The sequence below is a fragment of the Squalius cephalus genome (assembly GCF_949319135.1).
Source record: "Squalius cephalus genome assembly, chromosome: 25".
Lineage (NCBI taxonomy): Eukaryota > Metazoa > Chordata > Actinopteri > Cypriniformes > Leuciscidae > Squalius > Squalius cephalus.
Genome location: NC_137146.1, coordinates 17,106,167 through 17,129,614, shown reverse-complemented (window position 1 = coordinate 17,129,614; position 23,448 = coordinate 17,106,167). Strand labels below are relative to the sequence as shown.

At 38.0% G+C, this 23,448-nt stretch overlaps 2 protein-coding genes across 5 annotated transcripts in view; both read right to left on the bottom strand.

Moving 5' to 3' along the window:
- Nucleotides 1–16,787, bottom strand: part of LOC307153514 (uncharacterized protein) — a 28,951-nt gene extending 12,164 nt beyond the window's left edge. The window contains exons 1-2 of one of the 3 annotated variants that reach the window (XM_079863005.1): nucleotides 16,660–16,769; nucleotides 13,047–13,185 (exon numbers count right to left, since the gene is read on the bottom strand). In XM_079863005.1, the coding sequence (XP_079719131.1) occupies nucleotides 13,047–13,185; nucleotides 16,660–16,702 (182 nt within the window). In that variant the 5' untranslated portion in view covers nucleotides 16,703–16,769. Of the gene's footprint in view, nucleotides 1–13,046; nucleotides 13,186–16,659 lie in introns of all 3 variants that reach the window. The other 2 variants (XR_013820167.1, XR_013820168.1) reach the window with 2 other exon arrangements.
- A 2,987-nt stretch (nucleotides 16,788–19,774) lies between these two features.
- Nucleotides 19,775–22,700, bottom strand: myca (MYC proto-oncogene, bHLH transcription factor a). Of its 2 annotated transcripts, none has more exons than XM_079862690.1 (3): nucleotides 22,464–22,668; nucleotides 21,484–22,109; nucleotides 19,775–21,040 (listed from the first exon to the last, which is right to left on the bottom strand). In XM_079862690.1, exons 2-3 carry the CDS (start codon nucleotides 22,100–22,102, stop codon nucleotides 20,442–20,444), a joined length of 1,218 nt encoding a protein of 405 aa, XP_079718816.1. In that variant the 5' UTR covers nucleotides 22,103–22,109; nucleotides 22,464–22,668; the 3' UTR covers nucleotides 19,775–20,441. The 2 variants fall into 2 exon arrangements, with proteins under 2 accessions (XP_079718816.1, XP_079718815.1); XM_079862689.1 differs by having other exon boundaries at nucleotides 20,019–21,043; nucleotides 22,464–22,700.
- Nucleotides 22,701–23,448: the final 748 nt, after the last annotated feature.

Genomic DNA, 23,448 nt, shown 5'->3' with positions numbered 1-23,448 from the left:
ATAATGTTTAAAACAGTATGGTAGTAATAGTGTAGTACTTTTTAAGTACTTTCTTTATTGTCTTTATTAGTGAGAAATGCATGCAGAAAAATTTAATTTCCCATTGGAACAGTGGAAAAAGTGTTACATTGGAAAAATACCCAACTATAGGGTGATTAAAAACATATGACAAAAAGACTCCTCTGTAGAGATAATTGCTTTTACAGTGTCTGTGAACATGTTGCTTCATGGATCAGTTAATTCGATTTGTAGAGCCATTATTGAGGAATGTACTGAATTAATGCATTACAGTATTTGGCCTAAAGAGCTGAGAATTACTAACTGACAATGACTTCAATGGGACTGACTCTGCTCTGTGGCAAGTCTTCTCAGAGCAGCTGACATGAAGTTATTTGCTAGACTTGTCAAGGCTCCATTTTGTGCAAATGAATAGAACAATTCATGTTGACAAGCCTTAACAAGACAAAAATTCAGATATGAAAGCCATACAGTTCCCAGTCCCTCTCTCTTTTTTCTGTCCTCCCACTCATCTCCTGTTAACTTGTACCGTAACACGAAAGCACACGGCTCAATTTCTTTATTGTTCCTCACACTTTCGTCCTTGCGTATAATCTCTCACACACTGTCATGCTGAGAAGCTCCAAATGTTTATGTCCCATCAGTCTTTTTCTCCTCTGACCCTGCCGAGCCCCCGCCGAGTGACTTCTGACCTCCCACCTGTTACTTCCTGTCATTGAGTTGGAAAAATGGGCTTTGGAGGGATCACCCCCCAAATAATGGATTAAATATTAATATATTTATTTTCTGCTTTCAACATTAGAATGTTGAATCAATGAGTACTAAAACACAGGAATTCACTTTTTGGAGCATTTTTATGCACTTATAGTTCCATCTTCTTTTTTTACTAAACGCCATCATATACCGTAAACTCCGCTTTTTCAGTCACATTGTGTTTATGCTCGCACTCTTGCAAACTATTCTAACTCAAACTTTACAACTTGTGGATCGAGTTGTCAGAAGGTTAGTGACAGTTCGTTTACCGGCTAACTTTAGCTTTTTACTTCTGACGATTGTATTTTGGCTTCAAACTTCGTTTGAACTACGTACTTCGTACTACTACGTACTTCATACTACTACCAGTAAATGCTACCTGTATCACTCTTTCTTATTTAAAGAGTATTTAATTGTCTGTCCTTGTGACTTGATTTAGATTTTTTTTTTTTTATGTAATGCAAAATCATTGTGTAATTTAAATAAGCAATGTGTTCAAATTAAAAAAAGCTATGTGTATATATATATCAGGTATATCTTATTTATCATTATTGTATTATTATTATTTATATATTATTTATTGAGAACATAGTACTAGATAAGAAAGCCTAAAGCCAAAGCTTGAAAGCCAAAAAGCCAAGACATCTGTGAAACCTATGTCTCCAAAACATTTCACTAAGCCATAAGAAATAGACCAAGCAGCTTCTTAGATGTTCATTGATACTATTTGGTCAAAAAGCAAATCAACAGCAACACTATGCTGAGAAAAGGTGATTTTAATTTTATTGAAGGGTTTAGTTTTATTGAATTTGGATTTTATATGTTTTCACCCTTAGTTTTCTTTAATTCTTTAGCTATAATAGTTTAGTCAAACTCTGTCTTTGTCACATAAGAAAGCTTTCTAGATAAGTGCTGACAAATAAGGTTCAGAATCCCAAGATGGTGTATATTAGCACCTACATTGTACAAGTGTACTGTCCCACTGACAAGCTCTCATAAGAGAAAAGATATACATAATGGGAAGTTTAAAGTAGTTTGTTGCCATTGTGAGGTCCTTATGACATCCAGTAGTCAAAATAAATTCTGACTACGGAACAGATTACAGTTCATTGAATATTTCACATCGACACTAATAAATAATAATCAGATTATCTGCATCTTTACATTGACCTGGTCTGGTTTAACATAGTCGCCAGGACAGGTTTATCTGTTTACATTGAGAGTGTAGATGTGGCGGTCATGTAAGGATTCAGTCTGCTCTCTGTGAACTCAATCCCAGCAGGTTTTCTCTGACATATTCGGAGGACAGAGAGAGTTTCTGTGAAAAGAATTAACCAGATTCCTCTCTCAGAGGAGTCGAGATAAGACAGACCGCTCTTCTATACAGAGACAAAGAGACAGAGAGAGTAAGACACAATAAGAAGAAGAAAGACAACACTATGATTCAGCAGAGAACGTCACTTCCTCCATATGGTGGCCGTTCTCCTCAGTGGGACTATGAAAGGGGTAATAAATCCCTCTGTGGAACAGAGAGGAGAGCACTGAAAGAAGCCCTCAGACGGGGCACATCAGAATACGTATCTCCTCTTCAGATGTCGGGCTTCAGGAAGATAGAAAGTACTGAAGTCAATATGGCCCTAGGAGATTAGAAAATAATCACATTGAAGTTTCAGTAAAGCCTAGGTATTCAGTGCTTTAGAGATAGACCAAAATTAGTGCTGGTGCTCAGCTGGGATGATCTAGGTACCTCTCAGAACCAGCCCATATTTCTGATTTGAAAAACTAAATCGTGACTATCAAAAATGCACATCCTATAGTTTTATCAGCTGTAAACATCAGAAGTAACTTAAATCAGCATCTTACAACATCACAACTGGCTTTAATGTAACAGTTATTTAAAATACAAGTATTATTTGCTTTATTGTATTTTATTATTATTTTAAATGGAGGAGGGGTTGGGGGGTCATGACATTCACATGACAGACACAATATTCCTGTCTGAAAATGTAGTCCAAACCCTAATCACATAACGTATATAAAATCAGAGGGAAATGATAGGTGTATGACACTAATGTAGAAGCACCTAAATGTGGTTGTAAGCCTAAACTTGACAACTGCAAACTTGTCTCTCAAATCTGATTGGTTGATTAGAATGTTGTTCCAGGGTCAACAAAGATGTTTGCACTTGGTAAATGTGAACTAGAAAACTTGTTAAGGACTCCTAAGGAATCATAAGGACTTCAGTGATTCTGGTTCTGATTGTGATACCATGTAATGATTCCATCAATGATTATTGTAGCAGTTACAGAAGAATCCCCCAATTATTAATTACAGTAAAACTAAAACATTTGTTTTCCACAATTGAAAATACAATAAAATATAAATATTAGATGAAAAAACTTGAACTTAAAAAAACCTCAAATGTTACCTTAAAAATAGACATGTTGCCTAAGTTATAAATGAATAAAACTATAACTAAAAAGCTAAATAAAAATCATAAAAAAATCAATATTAAAAAATTATATTAAAATTACTATAAATATACTAAAATTAAAATTAAAACATAAATGAATTAACAACATGCCTTGGGAAAAAAATCCAGCTTAAATGAAAGGTTTCTAAAAAGTTTGTACATGGAAAAAAAACACACTTTCAACTCAGTTGTGGAAACAATCGAAACGCAATTACTTTCAATTTAAATTAACTTGTGGTCCAATATGTCAAGAACTGCTTTGACCCCTTCAGTCAATGCATTTTTTTTAGTGAGTCAATTCATTAAAACAAACTAGCTCATAGAAGTCAATGGTTCGCAAATCTGCACTGGTCTGCACGGGTCCTGTGAGCTTCACTTCCTTTATAGACAGATCCTTATGACTGTCATTGAAGAAGAAAGAAATCAGACGTTCCCTTTAATAACGTTTTGTAACTGTCATTTCTGCTCCAGATCAAGTTTCAGAGTCAAACGTCCAAAACAACAGTTATCAGATAACAACTCTAAACAAACATTTGGTTTTACTGCTGCTTAAATTTTGTCTCCTTCAGTGATGTCATCTCAAGACATTACTCTATGCACACTGAGAAAAAAGGAATTTAAATGTCCTATTAAAAAGGAATTCATGCTGTTGTCTGGTTTATTATGGTGACCAGTCAAGTCCTGTGAGTGTGCATTTACTCCAGTGTGAAAGAAGTTCTCACCCAAACAATGAGAGTTGTCATTATGAGAGTTTAATCTTGGGGGTTCAAACTTTTGGTCACACTTTAGTTCGGGGAACTCTTTCTCACTATTAACTATGACTTTTGCCTCAATAAACTCCTAATTTACTGCTTATTAATAGTTAGTAAGGTAGCTGTTGTAGTGGTTAAGTTTAGGTATAGGATAGAATTAAGGGATGTAGAATATGGTCATGCAGAATAAGGCATTAATATGTACTTTCTAATAAACAGTCAATATGCTAGTAATATGCAAGCTAATTAGATTAATAGTGAAAACTAAAGTGATACTAAACTTTTTTTAATGCCACAGACCCCCAAATATGATACTCTCCTTCTCTGTGGACAACTTTTCAGATGTGATGTTATTACTGTGTTATTTCTCCGTTAACACACTAACCTGCATTGAACCACATAGTTCAAAAAAGCAGTGGTTAGAAAATGGAAAGAGGAATAAATATATTTTTAATCACTGATTCTTCAGTTCCTCTACCTTTGAAAGTAATGATGTTTTGCCCTCACAGTGAAAAAAGTGATAAACTCTTCCTGGTCTTATATAACTACCTTTGTTTAAAGGATTAGTTCACTTCCGAATTAAAATTTCCTGATAATTGACTCAACCCCAAGTCATCCAAGATGTTCATGTCTTTCTTTGTTTAGTTGAAAAGAATTAAGGAAATTAGGAAAATATTCCAGGATTGTTCTCCATATAGTGGACTTCAATGGGGTACAACCAGGGTAGAACAGTTTGAAGGTCCAAATTGCAGTTTCAATGCAGCTTCAAAGGGCTCTACATGATCCCAGCTGAGGAATAAGTGTCTTATCTAGCGAAATGATCAATGACCCCATTGAAGTCCACTATATGGAGAAAAATCCTGGAATGTTTTCCTCAAAAACCTTCGTTTCTTAAGAAAGAAAGACATGGACATCTTGGATGACGTGGGGGTGAGTAAATTATCAGGAAATTTTAATTCTGTAGTGAACTAATCCTTTAAGGACGAGCCAGCAGGTAGCCAGCAGGTGGGCATTATGCAAATTTGTTACACAGTGACATCAAGGATATAATGGCAGGACTATAAATAAAGTCACCCACATACTACAAGTTAGTCCCGGCGATTTTGGGCCCAATTCCCCTGTTCTACAGATTAACTTTTCAGATTTTAGTGTGGTGTGAGGTGTGTTAAGACCAAGGGCCCTATTTTAACGATCTAAGCGCATGGTCTAAAGCGCAGGGCGCAAGTGCAAGTAGGGCGTGTCCGAATCCACTTTTGCTAGTTTAACGACAGGAAAAATGGTCGGCGCACCTGGCGCATGGTCTAAAAGGGTTGTCCCTATTCTCTTAATGAGTAATGGGTCTGTTTTGGGCGTAACGTGAAATAAACCAACCAGAGTCTCATCTCCCATTCCCTTTAAAAGCCAGTTGCGCTCGCGCCATGGCGGATTGCTATTTACATGACGGAATATGCAAGCGGAAAGACTGAACGGATCTGCTCGTGCGCAGAGTGTACGCGCGTTGTGCACCCACCTCTAGGTGCACATTACTTACTCGCTTTAACCCCTTGCTCATCACCCCCAATTTTGGCAAGTGCTGCATACATGAAATGCCCAAAATAAAAAGGTTACTGCTCATAAGTAATTCTGAATAGAAACATAACACACATACATTTAGAAAGCCAACCCTTGAGAGTTTATAGTTCAAGACTCAAAATTAACCAGACTGTTATTAATATTGAGATATATAAGCTCAAACATATTTTGAACTAAAATAATCTGGGATCACCAGTGATCCCTGTCAGGTAAGGGGTTAAATAACAAAAACAATATTGCGCCATTGACTTTAGACCAGGTTTTTGTTGGTCAATGGCGCAGTCTATTTCTGTAGCCAACAATGCACCCAACACACCTCGTTTTCAGACCAGCACGCCCATTGGCGCACAAATAGGCGCAAATGGATTTGCTATTTAAACAATGTAGCGCAGGACATGAAAATGATAACTGCGTCGGGCTGAAACTAGCAAAAGATACTTGCGTCCTAACTAAGAATGTTTGAATCTGCACAGAAGTCGGTGCTGCACCAATCTCAAATAGTACATATCCAATATGTAGATTATTTACGATCAGAAATCCTGTTGTGTGGGGGGAACCCCGAGGACAAATGTGCACGCACTCTGTAGATTATCACATGAAACGAAACAATACCAAATCAGAAAGCGAGCTGATGGAAGAATAACACGACTTCATCCAAACCTTTTTCTTTTTTCCCCCACAAATTTTCTGTATAAAAGCAGTCTAAACACTATTATTGCCATTTCTTTTTGCCCATCGTCCGCCATGTTTGTTAACTCTAAAGGCACGATTGACCGTGAGAGATTTTGCGAGATTTCCAGTGTTCACAGTCAGGAATCTGGTTGTTTGTGAATGGAATCTGTTAGAGTGCTGTCTTGGTCACATCGCGGCACTCCACACACTATAGGAACAAAACTCTTAAATCTATGATTTTTTTTATCATCATGTTTGTGGTCTCTCAGATTTTGAAATCTGTGAAAGTGTGGGCCAGCCTTAAAGTGATTCGGGCAGGTGTTTTCAGTTGGAAAAATGAACTCCCTGTGGGGTGGACTTTGTGCTTTGTAATTTTGCAGATTGTTTATATGACCAATAGCTATATTACACACTAAAGGAAAGATAAAATAAAACAAAACATAATAGGTCCCCTTTAAAATGTCATAACTTGATCTTCCGTTGACTTCTTTCTGGTGATGTTTGCCAGACATCTCCAATAATTTTGTCCTCGTAAACGCCAGCACTTTCAACAGCAAGATCGCATTCAGATCTCCCTCCATACAATCAACAACCAGTGGAATGAATCAAGTCTGCACCCAAATTGTTTTGTTTTTTTCAATAATCTGCTTCCCTCATATGTACATCACAATATGGAAGAAAAGATTTGTCACTACTTTCATTACATCACAACTTTAAACTTTTTTTTCTTAGCCCAAGACAAAAGAGTTCACCTTTAATTCTCAACAATATTCTAGTCTCAATATTCTATCTTCTAGATATCACCCATTTGTTTTGAAAAGTAATAGAATACCTTTCCTAAGCTGCACAATCATTCATGTCCAATTAAAATATCATAAGTTTGATGCTTAATGTCAAGTTTGAATGAATGAATGAGCAATATTAGTAGTAATAGTAAACACCACAATTTAAAAGTACATAAGCCATGGCCAAAGCACACAAATCATCTGCTACCGTTTCATACATAACAATCAAAACAACGTTCTTAAAAACATCCACTTGTTTAATACCTGAGCTTTCCAAATGGATAAATGCTCTGGTGTCCTGTTCAACCGCCCTTCCTCTTTAGTGCACCATCTATGTAGGTCAGTCATACAGTTTGAATTTGAATAACTCTTTAGTTTAATATTGCATGTCAGTGTGTAGTTCTTTGTCCATCAGTGTCTGTTGTCCTGGCACGCAGTGTGTTGGCAGGGAAACAAACACACTGTTTGTAGTAGCAATGACTCACAAATTAACAGAAGCTGAAAAATGGACCAGTGAGACCAGCCCATCATCGGTCTATGGCTTTTTCAATCCATCTCTTTTCAACCTCCGCAGCTGCTGACTTTCAACTGGTTTGACTCACACTCACAATCTGAGTCTTAAAGATGTAAGCAGTGTGCCAGTGTGTGCTGAAGGTCTACCTGAATAGAACAGACTATTCAGTGAATTCAAACCATTCAACATCTAACCAATATGTCTCTTAATTGCTCTCTTCTTCTCTTTCATTGCGTCCTTTTTCTCAAACCTAATGCACCTATTTTATGACAATGTTGCGGTTCAGAGTCCCCATTTGACCCACAATGGCTGTTCTTTGTTTTCATCAGAGCCTTGCCAGTTGTAACTTTCATTTTCATTGCAAATTACATCACTATGACACACCCATATGGGAACTGACTGGTCAATGAGAACTAAATTCTGTTAACACGCAGGTGAATGAATGGAGAGGAGATTAGAAGATGAGTTACAACTTGATTTTTTTGTGTCAAAGGGCGTGAGAAAGGGCGGGTGTCTGCCTGTGGCAATGTTATCTCACAATTTTTAAGATGTCAATTTGGCTCCTAAACTTGAAAAGTACAGAGGAACCTGTTTCACACCACAAACATAAGCAAACCGTATTTATTTCTTTGGCCGTATTAACAGTTTTCAGCATTTTCGCTGTGCTCATTGTGTTTGTGAGGCTATCAGAGTTTTGCTGAGCCTTATTTTGCCATTCACAGTGTGCTAAATGTGTAAGAAAACACAGAAAATTAATTATAAGCCTAACACGATCTCATGACAAAACGTAACTATTTTACAAGTTGGTGACTTTCTTATGAATTCATATGATTTGTACAAAAACACAATTTTGAGAAAAAAAAAAAGAGCCTGAAGGTCAACCCCTAACCTACAGTACCCTAAACCTAAGCCAACAAATTGCCATGAAAGTGTGTTATTTAAGTCCATTTATCAACAATTGTTTTGTAAAATAGGCTTGTATGTATGAAGCATCATAATATTATGTAGGGAACTACTCACCCATTTATTCACAAAAGATGCCTGTTGGTGTCACCATTATAGTTAGTTAGTTTGAGGGTACGTTTACATGACAATGATATGCTTAAAACTGAGAAGTTTTTCGCGTACGAATGACACCATTGTCAAAACGATCCCCATTCACACGGATACATGAAAACGACTAAAAACGCTGTGTTCCATTGCCAGGCCATTAGATGGCGATGAAACACTATAGATTGTACACATAATACGCATGTGCGTGAAGTCATCATCTTCAGAGATTCACGTTTTTGATGTTTACACGGAGACTGTTTTTAAAAACTTGTACTTTGAAACCCGTTTTCAAAACTTTGCGTTTTCAGGCACCCAAAACGCCGTTGTCGTGTAAATGAACGGCCAAAACGCATAAAAGGTTTTACGTTTTTAGTTGAAAACGGTGTTGTGTAAACAGCTCCTTAGTTTTTAATGGACTCTTAGTTTGTATTTCATTCATTTCTGTTTTCCTTTGTCTAGATTCCCGCAAAAATTGGAATTTTATTCTTCTGTGTCTTCGTCCGTCTGCCTGCACACACGCGTTACAGTTGAGTTTGATGCAAGTTCTACATATAGCGATGACTGCATAACCAGCTGATTCTATTCAGATCATATAAGCAGTTTGCGAAGATTTGATTAAGTAAATGCGGGTTTCAGATTGAGACGCTGAAACGCCGGTTCATTAAAGCTCACATGTAAATGAACACAGTACCACACTAAAATAAACGTTTGTTGGTTTGTTTGAAAATGGTTTGGTTTGGTTTTTCTTTGTTAAGACATAAATATTATTACATATATAGTATTGTAATCTTGGCAGATTTAAGTTTAATAGTAGTTGTACTATAAAACTGAACTATTTTTTTATTATTATATTAAACCCTCAATTTTTATTATACAGTCAAACAGTATTACAATATATTTCTTAGTTTTTTAAAGCGTTTTCTCCGTATAGTCCTATGCTGTGACTGACAATAGAACCATAAAATACGGCAAAAACGCAATAATTTTAATCATTTTATTTGCGCGCTATAATCCACATCTTTAGAATCCAAATGTTTGCAAAGAACAGACCCAAATTAAACAATGAAACAAATCTCCATTCTCAGCAGCGACTGCAAATGTCAAATCCTGCGCTAGTTAGAAATTCAAAAAATTGCCGCCCCAGGAAGCTTAAACTTATAGACAGAAACCATAGACAGTAAAAGAAATGGACACAGCGACCCCATTGGATTCAATGGAGAAAAGTGAAGTCAATTAGAAGCACTCACTTCCTGATGGCCGAGCGTACTGCGCAGACTCAAACTGAGCTTGACGACGTAGATGTGACGTGAGCAACCCATCTGTCTTCTAGTTGCTGTGCCAAGAGAAATCTGAATCATTCCCTTCTGAAACTTGCAGGACGTGAGTAGGAGGTGTCCATGAGCTAGGAGCAGGAGAAACTTTTGCTAAGTATTCTGATTAATTATTTTGTCATTTTGCCTCCACATCCCCCCGATTGCCCGCGAGCTTCTCCTCCTGTCCATACGGTAATTTCTCTACTGTGCGACAGAGAGTTGCGTGGTTATGACGCAATCGTTAGCCTATTTTACAAAAAATGCATCTACGGGGCCATAACGTAAGATACAAGGTAATGGAGCCTTTTATACATTTTCGTGTTTCTTTAGAAATAAATAATGGACAAATGGAGTCTTTAAACGCCTCAGATGTAAAGTTATTCGCTGTCAAAGTGACGCCAAAATGAATGGGAGTCAATGGAATGCTAACAGCAGGTCTGCTAATCAATGGCGGCGTCCGGGGAAGCTTCAGTGTTTTCCGAAACATTGGCCCCCTGCTTAAAACACAATTTACGGCAGTGATATGAAAAGCTCATTGGTTCTCACTTGCTTCGTCACAGATTGTGACATGCCGCGTTTTGGGTGATATGCGTTTGAATGAGAAATGAATACAAATTCGTACATTTTTATTCGTAAAGATTCCTAAATAATTTACGTTTCTTTAGCTGTAAATACATAATGTTTACGTTTAAATGTTGTCAGTACGTCCATATTGTATGTTTCAGCATCTTTCCAAACGAACAAAAATGTACGTTTTGCACATGAAAACGTTACGTACTAATACCTACATATTAACCATGAGACCAGACTGACAGGAGCCCGCTGTTTCAGGTACGCTGCTGCTTCACTTACACGCTGCTTATGCTTGCAGTGTTAAAACAGTCAGAGCATGTGTGCTGAAGCTCAACTCTCTATAAACTAATCCCACAGCTCTCCCAGTCAGGTCATCCCAGGTCAGGCATCAGATGCCTGCCTATTCTTCAAACACCAGTTGCACAATGTTTTTCATTTTGAGCAGAACCGGTATAATGCAAATATATTTAAAAAGAAGAATTCAAATGCAATCAGAAATGAAATTATTTGTCCATTCACTAGGCTGTTTATTTCCTTACCTGGTTTCTCATATGTCAATATAACAGTGGAAAATCAAATTTACTTATGCTCAAGCACAAATAGTCCTTAGATATTTCCATATTGCTTGGAATTGTTGCGTCAGTCTGAGTCTGTTTGAGCTGCTTACATACTGTCACAAGCGCTAGTCTATACTAAGTCTTTAGCAGCTTACACTGAGGTACCTATTGCATATACAAATACCCTTTCATTTAAGCCTGAGACAGACATAAATAGTCTCTACTGCAGAGTACTGACACATCACAGATCACATAGTAGAGAGTCTCAGGGCTTGACAATAAGGACGCACAGAAAGCTGTGTGCAAATATTGAATTGACTTCTCATTCGCATCTTCTTGCGCATGAACTGGCAACTACACATAAATATGTCAAAATGCCTGTCTTGGCGAGGCATAGACCGGCATACTGGACCCGTGCATTAGCTCTTAAAGAGACAGCATATATCTGCTGCTACTGTCTGGGTCCTTAAAGGGATAGTTCACCCAAAAAATCAAAATTCTGTCATTAATTACTCACCCTCATGTCGTTCCAAACCCATAAGACTTTTCGTTCATCTTCGAAACACAAATGAAGATATTTTTGATCAAATTTGAGCGATTTCTGTCTCTCCATTGACAGCTACGCAACTACAGGTAACACTTTGAGGCTTTATAAAGAGATTGGCATTAAGAGATTGTAAAACTAATGCATATGAATTGAGTGGTTTAGTCCACATTTTTTGAGGAGACACGATGAACAGATTGAATTTAGGATTTTAAACATTCATCAATCCTCACATCTGTTATGATAAACGAAGCTCAATCATGCTTGTCATGCCAGAACCAATGAGGTTCATTCTCATGTGTTACGCAGCACGTTTGAACTTCTGCCAGAACCAATTGTTCTCGTGTGTCAAGCAGGATCGGTTGAGCTTCTGTTTATGTTCACTGATCAATGTGTATATGTGAATAAAAGCTTAAATTCAATCTGTTAATCATATAAAGCAATTGTGTCTCTACAGAAAATTTGGACTAAACCACTCAATTCATGTGTATTAGTTTTGCGATCTCTTTATGAACTTTTTGAAGCGTCAAATTGGTAGTCGTGTGGACTGTGAATGAATGCTCTCCATAAAGAGAGTAAAGAACTGGCTCAGATGTTATTAAACATATCTTTGTGTTTCAAAGATGAACGAAAGTCTTATGGGTTTGTAGCAACATGAGGGTGAGTAAATGATGACTGAATTTTCATTTTTGGGTGAACTATCCCATTAATGTTAAACAAAGAAAAGAAGAAGAGAAAATCACTTACTCCTCTTGATTAAATAACTTTTGTGACATTAAGGGTTAATCTATATTTAATTTATACAGTAAAGACTCTGCAGTGTTATTTTATATTTGATAGTTCAATTTCTATACCTGAATACTACTGTTATATCAAGCCTACATTAAAACTGTTTTTTTTTTTTTTTGTATTTTTTTTTTTTTTTTTGTTCTACTGCTTTCATTTATACTATTACATTTGCACTATTATTACTGACTTTATATTATTTAGGCTATAAATATTATTTAGGCTAGTAGTTTTTAGAATTAAATGGCTCAATAACAATTTTTCTTTTGATTGTTTTAGTTTTCTTAGACAAGGCCAGTGAAAATTTTGGCAGGGCAAGTAAAAAATGTGAACCACTGGACTGACTGGGCCAGAAGACAAAATCCTTAGTGTTGAGCCCTAAGTACATAAACATAATTCAGTCTATAATTCTGAAAAACAAGCTTGTTTTTGGAGTAGAGTCTGACATCACAGACTGTTTCCTCAACATCTGTTTGAAAAAGACAGGCATGTGCTTTCGCGCATGTATCCGTCTGCATGTTTGTCTTGGGGAGGTCTGCTTAAATATTCACAGAGGTGCCTTGCGCTCCCAGACTATAAATGAGCAGGCTTACAGCGGGAGTCCTGAACTCTGGTGGTCCAAACATGTCTCTTTAAGTGTGTAAATCTGGAGGGTTTAATTTGCCAGTTCTGTTTTTATACCTAGAATGCACTCTGTGAACGCCAGCTCTCACATAGCTAACACGACCAGAGGAAAAGCAGAAAGCCACTTGGCAGTTTGACAGCACGGGGTCAGCAGGGCCAGGCAAAACACAGACGCCGCCACCACCGTCACTGCCGTCTGATGGAAAGTGTGAGAAAAGGGCGAGGGCAACTGATTAAAAGAAAGACAGAGAGAGAGAGCATGCTTGCATCATGATATGTTAAAAATGATTCGCTGGTGATATAAAATGTTATAAGTTAATGAATTGTGTATTGATTTTAATTCACATATAGGGCCAGATTTACTAACAGTTTGCGCCAGCGCAAACCCTCTTTTGGTGTTAGAAAACTACTGTCAGGATTTACTAAAGACAGGATGCATTTGTAGGAGTTTCCCTTTCAGATGCAAAATTTATGGGAGGAGAATTTAAATGATTCATAAAAGGTGATTTACTAAGGTTTGCGCTAGTCAATTTACTGGTATTTGCACTAATTTGTGCTGCTCTTGGTAGATCTGGCTGTGTCTGTGTTCTTTAATTTGTGCGTCGTCAGTAGATTATGAGCAGAACTTTCCCCTCTCGTTAACTTTTAGTAAAAGCCCTAAGTTTCCTAAAGAAATTTGTAACTATAGTTTTTCAAACTGGGGTCTCGCGTTTTAGCATTGTCACTGTGATTAACTTCAGTAACAAAAACAACGATCGTGTCTCTTCAGAAAATTTGGACTAAATTGAATTTTTCAATCTCTTTATGAACTTTTTGAAGCAACAAAGTAGTTGCATGGACTGTCAATGGAGGGACAGAAATCTCTCCGGTTTCTTGAAAATATCTACATTTGTGTTTACCGCAAAACGGAAGTTCAAAGACAATGTTCTAAAGATAACTGTTTCTCTGGCGCGTAAGGTCTATAGGCAGAGAGAAGAGTGATGTCAGCAGGAAGTGATGTCATTGTTTACAGGGGCCAGAGTGAGGGGGGAAGAGGTTAAAGAAAGAGACGGCAAATACAAAGACACAGTTCTGCAGTGTGCTCAGATCTTGCCGTAGTGGAGAACTCCATTCCAAACTGGGGGGAGGGATTACATAACACATGGAAAATCATCCAAAGAACGAAAACAGGCCGGCCTCTGTGTTGCCAAAGGAGCCTGTTCCACCCTCTCTCACAGCCTATAACACAGCTGATGGATCCAATTTATCTGCACTGCAGTTCAACAGAGTTCTTGGAGTCCACTTGCATACGTCATATAGCAAAAGTTATACACAGAACTATATTTAATAGACTTTGTTCCCCAAAACAGATGCACTAATAAAGATCAGATGAAGGTTTTTAAAAAGGGTGCAATACAAAGTTAAATGTGAGCGGTTACCCATGTAAACTGAGCCACTACAAAAACATCAAAGAAGGCGAAGACCCAGAGCAAACTTACCTATTGCGTCATCGCCACAGACCAAAGGTACTTTACAATCTAAAGCAAACTTTTCCAGAAAGTTCGAACTCCAAACGAACTTTGTTTAGGCCTGATTTTGTTTGGAATGACGTCACACCAGGTCGTTCTTTGATTTTCATGTATCTGAGATTTTTTCACCCATTTTATGGTCTACTGGATGAAAACCATACGTCTGGTCAAATAGAATAGTAATAGTAGTAGTACACCTTTCCTCAACAAGCTGCAAGATTCACGTCATCATTCTCATACAAAGCACGTTTATTATACGTTGAAGTTCCAAACGTAAGTTCGGGAGGAGCCTAACATTCAGTCCTGTCCATCATCATTACGAACGTACTATATAAACAGCAGACACCACGTCATCCCATTGACAAATTCTTCTGGCAGCCCTCCTCCTCCAGTAAACTATCTCTATCCTCTTATGCGCGATTCCATCATAGGGGGGTTTTAACACAGAGTTCAAGCCTACAAGGACAGCAAGCCAAGTTAGTTTACTATTAACCTTTCAAGCTGAATGGGCAGGCGAACTGGTGAATTCCAGTTAGGGGTTTGTTCAAAGTTTGCCAGTACATTTAATCTGCATGCACAAACTTAGGGAATCCAACAAGACAAGAAGGTATTCAAATGACGCACCAATGTGCTCTTAATGTGCAGCAGGTCACTTGATAAAAAGGGTCTGTCAAGAGAATGTCTATTAGCACTTATTGGTTGCATTTGTGGATCGCAATCAATATATAATAGCTTATTATTTCAGTCCTATCTGAGGCGCCCTGTATTTACATTTATATTCCTAGCAAAAACAACTGACATGTGGTCTTCACTCCAGGATTTGCCTCTGTCTCAGACTAACCCTGAGGCCAGAACAGACCTTGACTGTGTTAGTGTGTGGTCTACCTCCCTCAGTCAGACCTGTGCTGCCATTGCCAAGGGGAACCATGTGACCCTGGAGAGGGATGGGTTAAGGGAACCAATTTCTTTCTGCTTACAAGCAACTGCTTACTTTTTCTGTAATAGAATACTTATAATGAGCCTAAAGGTATTAGACATGGTGTTCTTCTTTGCACACAACTGTATTAATGTACACTCTAGGTGTTTAATATTGCAGAATAAAATGTATAGAAATAGTCTAAGCTGTACATACTGTACAAATCTGTGCCAACATTTGCATACACCTTAACAACATACACCTGTTAGTCAACTTTGCAATGTATCTGCATGCATACACGTATCAGCTGACAAAACAGATACCGAAAAAGATGCTCTATTCTGATCTATGCAAAGATTTACAAACACACCTGAAATGCACAGACTGTTCATGCTAAAACTCAAATATAAACAATCAATGCATTCTATATTGTCTACAAAACTATTATGCCCTGTGCTGGAGATGAAACATGCTTTGTTCATACCTTATATGAAAACTGAAATTTGTTTATTAATGCAAAATGCTTGCAAGCATTTCTCAGAATACATAATATGGTAAATTAAGGTTTATGTTAGGACGGTAAAAAAATAGATTAATCAGCACATCCTATTGAGATGCTATGAAGAATATTTTAATGCAGGGGGAATATAAAACAATGAAAGCGTAGTGGTGCAATATGGCTGCACACAACCTCTTTGTCAAATGACATATAGACAAAAGGAACTCGATCAAACAAATTGCAGCTGTTGGTAGTGAAAAAAAATATTTTTTGGTATCAAAGTTTAAGCAATCTATAATACAGATGAAATGACAGATAATAGATAGGTTTAACTCATGATCAAACATAAATCAAATAGAATAAATACAATCTCAGATTAACAGCAGGCATAATATAACAACATTTTAAAGAAGATAACACTGGATTGAAAAAATGTGTTACAAGAATAATAGCCTTTCTTTTACCTTTGGCAGGTGAGAATATAAAATTGCTCTTTATTTCTATACAAGGAGACTGACATACATTCGACTTAATATCTTATAAACAATGTAGGCTATTCCTAGTTGCCTGATATGAATAGGTATTATAAAACCATTAAGCAAGAATATATCTAACATTTCTAATACCATGCACATATACCCTATTGTCAAAGAATCAATGTTATGCATCAATAATAAGATGAACACGTGTGTGCTTAAAAAAAAAAAAAAAATATCGCAGTGCAATGGAAAATAATGCAACACCTACCCCTTTTACTCCAGATTTGATTCAGTTGTAACTGATATTCCATTTCAGGTGTGTGGTTATTCTTTGGGCACTTTGTCTCGAGCCCTTTTCCATGTGCTCAGAGCACGCGCTCCGCGGCACGCGCTGGATACAGTCACATACAGTCGATGACGTCACGTTGCCCTAATACAGCTGCGTCGGGAAAAATCACAGCTTTGTCAGTCGGCATGGAAATAGATTCGTGCAAAAAAACAGATATTGCATTTAATAGAGCTCAGCGCTGAGCATTTTGACAAAGGAGAAAGAGTGCAAAGCTGTGACAAGCATGCTCCTTGATGCAGGAATTGTCTGAACTGGCTAATCATACAGCTAAATCATACCATCATTATCATCATCATCATCATCATCATCATCACATAAAATGCTTTATAATCAGACATCTAATGTCTATATACATTATCTGTTTCCAAATAAAGTGTGAATTATGGGGTGTCATGATAATTTCAATTAGAGTTTCAAACATTTTAGTAGGCTAAATACAAAAGATGGGTTAGCCTATTAGTCAGTCAGTTCGCCTATTTATATTTTCAGTAAATAGACGTCTGCAATCCGAAATCCCGTTCCCTTTAAGTAACCATAGCAACAGCAGATCAAACAGAATAGTATGGAACATTGTTAAAACATAAACACTGCCATGTTGATTTATAATAAAAAAATATATTTTAAAAACGTTATTGTGAGCAAACCTATTAAGGTGGCTCGGGGCGAACTTTCGAATATCTTTTTTTTTTTTATGTTAGGCTACTCTTAAAAAAAAACAAAAAAAAAACAACTAACATCTTAAAGACGTCTATCAGATGTTAGCAAACAGATGCTTTCCAGATGAAGTGATCTTTACCAGACATCTTGCAGACCTACGTGTGCTATCTAGTTTTCGCTTGAAGACACTTTTAAAGGAACACCCAATTTGAGGGCAAATGAGGTTTGCCCTCAGTTATTTTTACTAGGGTTGCACAATCAATGTAAGACAAATTCATCTTTACACTTCCGTTTTGCGGTAGCTGTTTAAGGCTAGGCTATAGCTGTGTCATCGCTGTCTAAAGGTGATGATATACACAGGGCAACTTTTTGAGCAATGTTCCTGGGCAATGTTGCTGTCAACGGGCAACCAGATGAGACACAGGGCCCACGACCCATCTAAATTATCCAGATAGAAATGTATTGCATTTTCAACGTGAAAGTGCCCAAGGAACAATCGCTCGGCAAGATTGCCCTTCAACATTGCTCAAAAAGTTGCCCTGTGTGTCATCACCTTAAGAGTATAATTATCTGGTGAAGTGGATTTAGAGTTAACAAAAGTTATCATGGGCGTTGCAATGTTTGAAGCGGATGTCATAATAAATGTCGGTAGACCTGGAAGATTTTAAAACAAGCAATTAATTAAAAAATCCGTGAGTTTCATGCTCTGGAAATATAAACCGGAAGAGGTCTATACACCTGATGGTGCATACTATTATTTTTAAAATAGTACAATTTTAAAGTGAGTGGACCTTGGTGAAATAGGAACAATGCCTACTCTCAAACTACAGCATTTTACAATTAAGACAGTTAGTTAAAATGTGATTTATTGTCAGCCAACAGTTTCATAAAAAACAACAGAATCCATTCATAAATAAAATATCAAATGAACAGAATAAGAACAAATAACAAAGATATGATATGCTACGTAATAATCGCATATTAGCGATTTGCCAAATAATCCCGTGCATATCTATTTACAACATATTTTTGCAGCGTAGAGCAATGTAGCCAATCACAGACATGCTAATGGCCAATCAGATGTGTAGAATTCACTTAGGCAACCACTCAAAGCTGGAGTTCGTCCAGTGCTGAGTTCTGCACGCTCATAAATCCTCTCATTATAACCAAGAGTATAGACATTATGTAAATTATTATGTAATTATGTAAATAATGCCACATACATGCTGCAAAGTTTCGGGAGTGACATTGTCTAAATTAATGTATTTGAGCGATTATTATTGTCATGTATGCGTCATTTTTTTCTCCTTTCCCACAAAAAATTATTTTGTGTCTCAATTGATTGGGTGGACCAGACGTCAATCAGAGTGGGCCCTTATGTAGCCTCGCCACTGCTATGTACAGGCAAGCTGATGAACCCAGAATATAAACGCAATAACCAATTCAGTATGTTGCATTCATATTCTGGGCTCATCTGTTCACCTGTATATAGTTTGCATCATCAGTACGGTGCATACTGAATTTGATCTTTTAATATAGCTGTTTTAGTAGGCTACTACTTTAAGTGTTTTTATAATGTCCTGCTATTTGTATTGTTTACTGCAGCAGGTGCTGTACGTGGATCACAAGTGGATCACAGTTCACATATTTATGTTTCGATAGGTGATCTAAATATTCATGGCTTGAAACAGATGTAAAATTGCAAAGATATACAAAGATATTTTGAAGAATGTCAGCAACCAGACAGTTGATGGCTACCCCATTGACTTCCATAGTAGGAAAAAAATGGGGTCCATCAACTGTTTGGTACCGATATTATTAAAAATATCATATTTTGTGTTCAGCAGAAGAAAAAAGTTCATACAGGTTTGAAACAACTTGAGGATGAGTAAATTAAGACAGAATTTTCATTTTTAAGTGAACTAGCCTACTCCTTTAAAATGTCATTTAAAAATCTATAGTCTAAAATCTAAAAAAATATAAATCTATAATTCACACACTGTCCACAATTATACCTGCAGTGTTGCTGCACTGATTTCTGAGTGTTTGCAGCTCAAGTAAACAGCTCAGACTGCATTAGCAGGGCTTTGCCGCATCCATGACAGATGCTCTAGAGCCACATGAGCCCTGCTTCTAAACTATTGAGGGCTGTGGCATGTGACTCATCATCACCTCTAAAATCTGAGGTGAATCATCTGAAAGTGGCTTCTCTTTCTGTCAAAATTCCCTTTGCTTGGTTTCCAGGCAGCGGTCCTCACAATAACTTTGCATTGCCTTTCATTTTTGGGCACTGTTGCTTATTGAATGCCAAATATGAAAGAGCTCAACTTTAGCTGAAATCTAGCTGGGTGGGGATGCAATTGAATATTTTTGTTTTGTGTGCGCTTGATTTCATGCAAGAAAGTGCAATTATACATTTAATTTTAGACGGGTGAAAACTTACTGACCTTTATAACTTGGAAAATCCCTGAAATGATTGACAATTTGTGATGTAAAACAAAGTTACAGTATCATACTTGGTTAACTGTAACAAGCAAAGATCAAATTTCTCTGAATGAATACTCCCCAAACAGTGTCTGAACTGAGGAGATCAGCGCAAAGAGACCAAAAAGAGTCAAGTTCAGAAAGAAATTCATTTATGAATAAGTGAAAACATGGAAAAACCATATAGTGAAACAGAATATGGTTTATGAGAACACAGTAGCTGATACAGATTCAAAAATACATTTCTTAGGAAATATTAATTCATTATATACAAAAACATACAAAAGATTTTACTTTAGGGTTGTGCAGCCCTATTTTTTACTTATTTTCTTAATAAAAATAAATGACTTAAATACAAATTATTTTAACCACCTTAAATTTTAAACTTCGGCAGTTTCGAACATGGAAAAACTGACAATATCCAAAAGAAAAAGAATGCATTGGACATGCAACATCATCACAACTATACAGAGCAACAGTCTTTAACTTGCATAAAAAAGCTTGGGGGGGGGGGGATTCTTTAAAAGTCTTTTCGCTTTAACTCTTGTGACACAGATTCATTAATGTGAACTCCGCAGCTGCTGCAGCCTGTGTTTTAACTGTTCGCTCTTTCGCCTCAGCTGTTCCTTGATGGACAGCAGCCTCTGCTCATCCATCTGCATGCTGTGGATGCACTCTGTCGCCTTCTTTAAGATAACCACTTTAGCGGCTTTCTCGTTATTCGCAACCTCGGGAATCTCATCCCGTAGTGCAAAAAAGCTGAGTTTGAGTTCGTTTCTGCGCTGGCGCTCCAGCACATTGTGAGTCCTGCGTTTGTCATTGTCCTCAGAATCCGACGTTCGGGGACTCGAGCACTTGCGTTGCTTCACGTGCCTGTTGCTGCTGCTGTTGCTGCTGCTGCTGCTGCTGCTGGTTTCCAGTCGTAGCCTCTTGACAGCCGGCTGGTCATGCCGCGTGGAGGGGTGGGCGGCGTAGTTGTGCTGGTGGGTGGAGACGTGACAGCGCTTCAACACCAGGGGACTGGGGTGCCTCGAATCCGACACCTCCGTCTCACTCCTTTTCTGTCGCTTTTCCACTGTCACCACATCAATTTCTTCCTCTTCTTCTTCTTCCTCCTCCTCCTCCTCCTCTTCCTCCTCCTCCTCTTCTTCTTCATCATCTTCTGGAATTGCATAAAAACAAGAGAATTATTAACTATAATAAACATCAGTTCATTTAAATGAATAAAACCCCATACTACAGCAGAATGGGAATATAATGGAATTTGGCAAGTGGCTTTCCACAAAGGGTGGGGTGTTGGGGTGGGGTGGGGTGGGGGGGGTGCTCTGCATTCCAATCCCCTCCCACTTTCCCTGTCAGCTGATATTTGAACATTGCAGACTTTCCTACAGATCTGACTCGGGTCGAGCAGGGGGGAGGTGGAGACTGAGAGATCTTATGCAACTACAACTTGCATCAAGGGTACGAGGATAAAGTCCTGTGACCAGCACACCACCTCACCTTTGACAAGTAACGGTTACTTAAATGAAAGCACTCGCACATGCAGATACCGGCTAGATCATGCGTGTCATAGAGGTCTAAATGACATAATGCATTACATACCTGAATCGCTGCCACTGCTGCTGGAGCTGTTAGGTGGAGTGTCCAGGATCAGCATGGGCTGCGATGGTGCAACCTTGCTGGTTTTGCCGGACTCAGTGAGGGGATAAGGGAAGACCACAGAGGGATCGATGCATTCTGATGCAGAGGTGCTCAGATCCTGCAAATAATGTGCATTGAGTCGATTCGAGCTGCTGTCAGAAATCAGTTCCTTCCTAGCAGCATGCAGGGACTTCAGTCTCTCGGAAACCACTTTCTCTAACTTGGCAGCGGCGGAAAAGCCGCTCCACATGCAGTCCTGGATGATGATGGACTTGATGAAGGACTGGGAGTAGTCCGCGTCGCAGATGAAGCTCTGGTTGACCACGTCGTCTCCCAGGAACTCGCTGACCATCTCCAGCTGTTCGGCGGTGGAGAGCGACTGTCTCCGGCTGGGCGAGAGGGGTGGTGTGGGCAGAAGCTCGAATTTCTTCCAAATGTCCTCGCTGGGAGCCGGAGGTTGAGTCTGTCCTTGCTGATGGTGATAGAAATCCTCATCTTCGTTGTCGAAGTAGAAATACGGCTGGATGGAGTCGTAGTCATAATCGTAGTTTTTATACACCAAACTCGCACTCACCGGCATTTTGACACTTGTGGGAAAAATACAACTTGAAATTAGCATAGTGCATATGCAACGTTCACCTAAACTGCACATATTTAGACTACGCATGACATGCATGGAATGGGAAAATTAGGTAAATAATGCAACTAAAAGACAGCATGTGTAAAAAGGGGGCGAATAAATCCCAAAGCGGGGTTAATACCAAAACATTTCATAGCATCCCTGATTCTAGTGTTGTTGTTTTTTGAGCGTGCAACATGCACAATTCCAAAAGAAAAGATAATCGCACAAAAGACAATTATTTTTGCATACATATCATCACAAACGCATGCTGCTCTTTAAGTCAAAAAGATGCATGCAACATCAGAGACCGGATACCTACCGTGTATTTAACAAATGCAGCTTCAGAATGGCTTCTTTCGAGACGCAATGCAATGAAAAGACAATAAAAAATAAGGAGCAAGAATTAAAATCCAACAGATTACTCCGGTCGCTTGACGCATAAGTGGAATCAGAGTCGCAGTCAAATGGAAAGTGATGTGAAATGTAAAGAAGGCAGTGCGCTTCTGAACCTCTCAGAGGCTGGACAGACTGATCTCTTGTGTGTCAGTGGCAGGATGAATAAGTTCTGTAGCTCCCGCGAGCTCAAGCTGCGCCCACTTACTGCGGTAGTAAAATTTCCCGCCAAACGAAGACACGGTTGTTTGCGTTATTAAATCGACCCGTTAGGCTCACACATCAAATGTAAAACCCACTGCATTCTTTTAAACCATAATTAGTCTTTATTGGCTAAGCAGATATGCTGCATTTATCTCTGAAATCGATAAATGTGGGACTATTTTTTCGCGGAAGGACACACATTTAGGCTTTGACGTCATCGGAGTGCGGAGCGTCTATAGTCAAGCATTGACAGCTCACTTGAAAAAGGGTGATATATATATATATATATATTTTTTTTTTTACTTTAGTAGACAAGGATACAACACAATCAGATCTTTCTTATAGATTTCTGTCTTATTATGTTTTTAATACCACAACAGAGAGGCAAAATGGGTTGAAAGAAAACACCTTTTTGTTATTTTAAATAGAAATACTGCACAGCAATAAAGCACAGAGCAGTATACTTCTGTTTTTTTGTAGGTGTTTTTAAATTTATTTCTTTATTTTCTTTCATGATATATTTTGTGTGCTGACAAAAATATATATATATATATATATTTATGACTGTGACAAAGCATAATGGAGCATAATTATTTATGTTGCTGCAACTTAACAATAAAGAAATGTAACCATTATCATACAATTAGCATGTCAAAGTCATCTAGAGCAGTGGTTCTGAACCAGGGTCCCGGGGTCCACTAGGGGCC

What these genes read in the sequence shown, in the direction of transcription:
- myca (XM_079862689.1), bottom strand. Translation starts at nt 22,102, where the DNA reads ATGCCGGTGAGTGCGAGTTTGGTGTATAAAAACTACGATTATGACTAC. An exon ending in CAGCAGTGGCAGCGATTCAG is followed by an intron (nt 21,044 to 21,483) that starts GTATGTAATGCA and finishes ATGCAATTCCAG; the next exon opens with AAGATGATGAAGAAGAAGAG.